The 7,018-nt window shown below is 40.0% G+C and overlaps 1 protein-coding gene across 1 annotated transcript; it reads left to right on the forward strand.

Annotated features, from left to right (window-relative positions):
- The first annotated feature begins 5,804 nt into the window (after positions 1–5,804).
- LOC108615061 (uncharacterized) lies at positions 5,805–6,737 on the forward strand. The gene is made up of 2 exons (XM_018009296.2): positions 5,805–6,064; positions 6,123–6,737. The coding sequence occupies exons 1-2, from the start codon at positions 5,876–5,878 to the stop codon at positions 6,642–6,644; spliced, it is 711 nt and encodes a 236-aa protein (XP_017864785.1). The 5' UTR covers positions 5,805–5,875; the 3' UTR covers positions 6,645–6,737.
- Positions 6,738–7,018: the final 281 nt, after the last annotated feature.

Below are 7,018 nucleotides of genomic sequence, written 5' to 3' on the forward strand. Positions count from 1 at the left end.
CCAAGCTCAGTGGCTGCTAACTGCGCAGTCAGCAGAGCGCGTGATTATAGGTGTGGTGTGGATGCGTGTTTAAACATGTGTGCATAAAAGAAGTGCAGAATGAGTAGAAAGAATATCAGCTTAGAGGGTTCAGGGTATCTCCTAGTCGAGTAGTCTCGACTACAACACTCTTACTTGTCTTATGTTCTGCTGTCACATACAAAAATGGGTGGAGCTGAGATTAGTGTGAAGAATGATAAGAAAGGTAGATATGTATATCAAACCATATTAGTTTATCTAAATGCATAAATAATTTAATTGGTGAGTCTATTGACACGAATGTCAAGAAAAATCCCATATAGATATATGTATATATCAATACCTAATAATATATAATGACTGTTGACAGATGCAAGAATGTCCAGGTAGATCAGCTGATTGTGGACTCATGAGATCTGCATATATATACATTTGCACACTCGCATACACTCGCACATTATCTGAGATATGCTTTGGCATTTTGGTCGATTCATCAATGGAAGCAGCTTTGGAGTTCAATGCTAACCTGAGGCTCTGACGTAATGCTCGTGTCCCTGTCCAGTTACACAGATCCATTCGACGTGCTTCAATTGTGCCCATGTTGTTCCGTCCCGCCCCTCTTTGGCCACCTCTTGGCTGCCAATTGAGTGTCACCTTGGGAGAACGCGCCAGGAGAGAAACTGGAACAGCGAGAGGTGGGTGCCAGAGGAGGAGCAAGCGAGTCCTAGCATATGTAAAGCAGAAAAACTCTGCTGCAAATGACTTGTATGCCATTGAGATAAACCCAAATTTATTTATTTTTGCCATAAACTCGCAAAAGGACTTTTGGCTTGCCATTGTCGGCTAGTCACATGTGTGAGTGTGTGTGTAAGTGTGTAGGTGTGAGTGACTGTGTGTATAACTCGAGCTCGTGTGTGTGTGTTGCTGACATTTTGTATTCGTATTTGTATTTGAGCTTTCAACACCAACAACAATGGTCGCTGGAAACTAACTACGATTCCGTAGGCAATTAATTTAGTTGAAAAAGCCAAAAATACAAAGCACATGCACACACGCACACATACAGACACACACACACACACATACGTGGCGAAAATGTGAAATGGCGCAAGAGCAGCGCTGTGGCTGCCTTCGTCGTCAGTCAGTGGCAAAAGAAAAAAGCAGCAGCAGTAGCAGAGGCGGAAAATAAAAGAAAAACTTGAATGGAAATTCAATTGAGTGACATGAAAATGAAATTTTTCATATTTTGCTGGTGCTGCTGCAGCACAGCAACAACTGCTGCTGCTGGTGCTGGTGCTGGTGCTGTTGCTGCTGATGCAGAAGCAGAAGCAGAGAGAAGTGAAACGTTTTGGCTGCCAGGCACATCACAAACACAATTCGCTGTTGTTGCTGCTGTTAGCCGCAATAATAGTTAAAACAACAACAATGCGCAAGCAGCAGCAGCCGACGACCCACAGCAGCAGCAACAGCAGCAGCTCCCTCTCCCTGTCTTTCTCTCTCTCTTTCTCTCTTACTCTTTCTCCTGCCCACTCATTTCTCTCTGCTGCCTTTCGTTCACTCTACTCATGCTTTGCTTATGTGCTTTTCCCCCCAAAAAACATTTGCGTCTGACATTTTCATAATTAGGTATTCAAAATCTTTAATAACGGTTACTCTTGCTGTTGCTGCCAGTTGCCATTGCTGCTGTCGCTGCTGCTGTTGTTGTACCTCAAGCTGTTGCTGAGCCCTCACACACGCTCGCATCCTTCTTAAACGTTTTTTGTTGTCCTTGCATTTTAGTTTTGGCTCTTTGTTGTTGTTGATGCTGCCACAAGTTTTTGTTTCGGTGCGGCTCAACTCGCCGCAACGTAACAGCGACAACAACAACACGAACAGCAACCAAAGCAACAACAACAACAACAACGATAAGAACATTTGCTGCCTGTTTGCTCTTTGGACAACTTGCGTTGGCCGCTGTCTGTAGGTTAACCCAAACGTCTGTCTATCGCAACTGGCAGTTGATTTCGCCCGGCACAGCGAGCCGATTGTGAATATCCTTTGTATATTGCAGAGCACATGACAGCTTCGATATTGCAGCGAAGCAGGTGGACTGTACAAAGTTTTCTAAAATTGACATCCACTTAGACGATTAATTCAAAACTCTCTTCATTTCAAATATCTATATTATACTATATAGGATCGAGCTCAAAGAACAAAACAAAATGCTGAAGCTGGCAATACAGGGTATTTCAATATGACAATGAATCAATATATATCAGAATATTAAAATATGCAAATCTTTATAAAGTAGGGTAGCCTCTATTAGAAATTTACATTCTCCGGAGATATTCATCATCCTAAGTATGGAAAAACGGTCTCATAAAGCAAGAGAAGGGAAAATATATAAAATAAATAGAGAGAAAAAGATATACACAGATAGATCTGGGAAAGAGACAGCAAAGAAGAGATAGAGATGTAGATGTTGCTATTTGCATTAGTTGTTGAATATAAATAAAGCTCAGGAGCTCAGTTTAGCAGTTTTTATTGAATGAATATATATTGAAAAACAAATGAAGCCTTAAGGTAAAGTACATATAGTTCTTAATACATATATACATATTATATATATATATATATATATATATATATATATATATATATATATAATATATAAGTATATGCAAAGGGCATATACATCAGCTAACTATATGATCCGCTGCTGTGGAGGGCAGAGGTGGGAATGTATATAAAAGTATACAAGCGACAGCCGTTGGCTTGCCAAGCGGTCAAATGCTGAGTCGGATATTCCCACGCTTCTTGTATGTAAGCGATCCAAATGTGTGGCCGATCATAATTTAAGCGCATTTATGTTTACTTGGCAGCGTCTTGTATGTGTATATCTAGTGTACATCACTATGTGTCGCAGAACAGAGAACACTCGACTGGTATGATTACCTAGTAAATTAGCCTTTGGCTGTTTTTAATGAGTCATTCACTATCGGGGCTTTCCGTTTTTAATCTAATCATCGAACCTTACAATTTTGTATTCAATATGCAGCTGACTGAAGCAGCAGCGAACAACAGAAAATGTATCTGACGGCTCCCATTAAGTGAGGAAATATGAATGCTGTCCGCTTTTAAGCGCATCCCATGAAGTGCTGAGGACATGCGCCCGGTCTTGGCCGCGTCAAAGACTTTGCTTTGTCCGCACTTCAGTTTCCGTCAGTGACAGCAGCAGACACGGCTGGGGCCTTCAATGTCTCCCCCACCTACAGCTCCCTCGTGACTTAAAGGAGCACAGCTAGCAGCGTGTCCAATTCTGGCCGCCTGCTGCCTCTGTCTCTGACGGTGACAATTTTTGCGCGTCTCCTCGGGCAGGCCCACCGCTGAGTCCTGCAACGAGGAATCACTGTACCTTGGCCACTTGTTACGTTGAGTTGATCGCTGTCATTGCAATGCTAATCGGCAGTAGCGTTCTTTTGCTATAGCTTTATTATTCACTTAAATACAAAGCACAGTAAAAATAACTGAGTTGTTTCACTTCAAGTCCCATAATAGATATCAGGAAATACTTGTTTTGTAACGTATAATTTTATTTATTGATTAGAGATTAGAATAAGTATACAATTGAAAATAACAATTGAAACTCAGCTCGTCGACCTGATCAAGAATATATATACTTTATAGGGTCTGCGATGATTCCTTCTGCCTGTTAAATACTTTTTCACAGAACTATCATACCCTGATTTCCCATTTTCAATGGGTTCAGGGTATAAAAATTTAGTCAAAAACTGCTCTGGCTTCGGCGTGACTAATTCAAATACCGCAATATCAACAAATCTACTATTATTGTTCTATCAAATTTCAAGAACCGAGCAAATATCATTTATATTGATAAAGGTAATAATTATTTATTAATTTTCGTTTCCCATGAAATTAGATAACATTATAGGTCTGCTCAGATAAGTTAACTATGCGAGCCAGGTCAGCCTTGTCAGCTTGGAATAAGACACTTTTCCCATCTTAGCTTTCGTCTCTTTCCGTGTTTTCTATTTATCCATTGTTTCAGATCGGGAATAGTGTTCTCTGGCTATCTTCCGCAGTGCTTAATCATATTTTAGTGAGGATCGACGCAAAACTGGGGCATATTTCGACCTTTCGATTAACGACTGCGACGAAATTGCTTTTTCAAAGTGAGGCGGTGCTTTGATACAGCCCTGCGACTTCGTTTATGCGAGGGGAAGCAGTATGCCAAGAGTAACAAGTGCAACTCCCTGGGTTTTGTATTTCTATTAAGGTATGCATATATTTATTGTATTATATAGTATAATCTCAGATCGGTCGTGGTCTAATGTATTTCCTGATTGGGCACCCCCTATTAGAGCGTACTTAATTGTTTTGACGCCCAATGACGTATAATATTGTTATTTATAGACAAGATAAACAAGTAATAACGTTGCAGTCGGGCGTTACCGACTGCGGAATACTCACTCACACCCCATCAGCAATTTAGTAGCTAGGTTCAGTTACTGTAGAGAATTCAGTTTTTCCCTATTTGCTACGGACCTACAGGGCGTAAACATTTTCGGTCAGTTCTTAGAACGAGCTAACGGTACCCTAACTACAAAATTTAAATTCTTACGCTCCAAAAATGTGAAAATTACAGGGATTTATTTATATATCACGCCCATAGACAGGCGTAAAAATTATTATCACGCCCATAGACAGGCGTAAAAATTATTATCACGCCCATAGACAGGCGTAAAAATTATTTTTGGGGCATCGATAGAGGAGGCTACCAGTAACTCAACTATCCATATTTGAAGCTTCTGGCTATTGTACTTTGGAGATATAAACGTTTGCGGTTTGCCACGCCCCTGTGGGCGGAAATATATCTCTTTGATCTTGGGTGGTTAGCCCGAGTATATATATAAAATTTCAGGTCTGTAGCATCAATAGTGTCAAAAATATAGCAGAATTTAAATAATCACTATATCTTCAGTTCCGATTTGCCACGCCCTTAATGAGCGTATAAATATATTGTTGTCATTAGACTTTATATAATCATAACATTAGCTTACGTGCAAATTTCAGCGTTCTAGCTGTAAAACTCTTGGAAATACTGTTTTATCGATTTACCACGCACCCAATGGGCGTAGATATATCCGCCATAGTTCGTGATCTGAAGTGGTCGACGCGGATCTATGTATATTCCAAATTTCAGCTTTCTAGCTCTTCAACTAATATGATTTATGGTATATCGGAAAATGCATTTTCCACGCCCCTAGTGGACGGATCGGGAAATTTTATTGTCCGTCTGTCCTTATGTTTGAACGCGTCGATCTCAGAAGATATAAGAGTTAGAGATAAGAGTTACAAATGTTTGTCCTAGTGCCGTGTATAGCACGCGTATATCGAGTTTTGTTTTAAATATCGATAACCCCCGTTATTTTGTTATCGAATAATTATTGAAATATCAATTCTTAGAAGGGTTCAGGGGATCTCGTAGTCGGGCAATCGCGAGCTTTCTTACTTGTTATTTTATTACTTTAAAAATTTCCAATTTATCAAAACAATATATTTATTAATAATTAATATATTCGATTTAGATAATTTCACATATAATATTTATTCATAAAATTGTAGCTTATACAGTTTTTGTAAATTAATAAATCAACTGATTCCAATGTTTTATAAGTGGATTTTTTTTAGGTGTATTATTTTGTCATGCGTGAAGTGGCTATAAAAAAAAGTAAATAAATGCTTATCAGTTAAGCGATGAAAAGGTAAATATATTTCGTATTTATTCCGATTTTGTTACCAGCGTGGGCCAGTTGTCGAACGAACCTGGAATAGATTAGTGCTCGTCTCAGTTGAAATGAAAAGGTATATTTGCATAGTACTGATCCTCTTAAGTTGTACGCTGAGTTCTGCTCGGGCGCAAACAACGGATATCCCAGAAACCACAGAGAATACGGTAACCACGGATGTCCCAGAGAGTACTACTTTTAAGATCCCATTCTATTACTGCCCTAGGTTTGAGGGCACTGCAGTAGATCTGAAAGGCGTAAGTTAAAGCACCGTATTCGTAGGAGAGACTATTTAATACTCTATTCCTTGCCCAGCTTTCCGGCTTCTGGTTTGAGACGGCTCGCGGCTATAACCTGGATAAAATGGAATGCCTGAACTACACAGTGCCCGACAGCCCCAACGATAAGAACATGGTGGAGCTGCAGCTTGAGTATGTGGATGCCGCCAACAGCAAATGGGATAGCGTCAAGAAATCCACGTCGTTGCTCTGGGATGATAATGCCAAGAATGGCATCTTCACATGGAATATCGAGGAGTCTAGCAGTAAGACCGTCACCTATAAGTTGCTTGAAACGGACCTTACTTCCTACGCCTTGTTCTGTGGCAACTCAGATAGCACGAGCCTTCCGCTCTTCAAAGTCTGGACACGTAATCGCCACCTGACTGACGAGCAGAAGATCTTCATCCAAGACAAGTTCAAGGAAATGCTAAATCTCCAGTACCTCAACTATGTGGAGCAATCAGAGGAAAAGTGCAACAACTCCGCCATGAGAGCCGCCGGAGGAGCTTTTCTTGTACTGATACTTGCGCTCATCGCAGGTGCTAGAAATATTTAAGATGTGAATAACTACCTACTGAAGTAGCTTCTCCATAGCACGGAAAGTAACCTAATTTAAAATAATTAAACAGCATTAAAATATTTGAAACTAGCTGACCAGGCAAACGTTGCTTTGCTCTATCCATTATTCCTAACTTAGGAATCCTAAGTAATGGATATTTTGTACTTAAATATAAAATAGCTAATTTACTATAAGTGTGTGAGGATGCCGTTATAGTCGAAAACGTTGTAAGCAACCGAAGTATGCTTTATTTTTATACCCTGAACCCAATGGGAAATCACGGTATAATGGGTTTGTAAATAAAGTATATATATTCTTGATCAGGGCGACGAGCTGAGTTGATTTAGCCCTGTGCGTCTGTCTGTCTGTTC

The sequence above is a fragment of the Drosophila arizonae genome, chromosome 5 (genome assembly GCF_054131065.1).
Source record: "Drosophila arizonae isolate 15081-1271.41 chromosome 5, UAZ_ARI_1.0, whole genome shotgun sequence".
NCBI classification, from domain to species: domain Eukaryota; kingdom Metazoa; phylum Arthropoda; class Insecta; order Diptera; family Drosophilidae; genus Drosophila; species Drosophila arizonae.

What these genes read in the sequence shown, in the direction of transcription:
- LOC108615061 (XM_018009296.2), top strand. Translation starts at nt 5,876, where the DNA reads ATGAAAAGGTATATTTGCATAGTACTGATCCTCTTAAGTTGTACGCTG. An exon ending in CTGCAGTAGATCTGAAAGGC is followed by an intron (nt 6,065 to 6,122) that starts GTAAGTTAAAGC and finishes TTCCTTGCCCAG; the next exon opens with CTTTCCGGCTTCTGGTTTGA.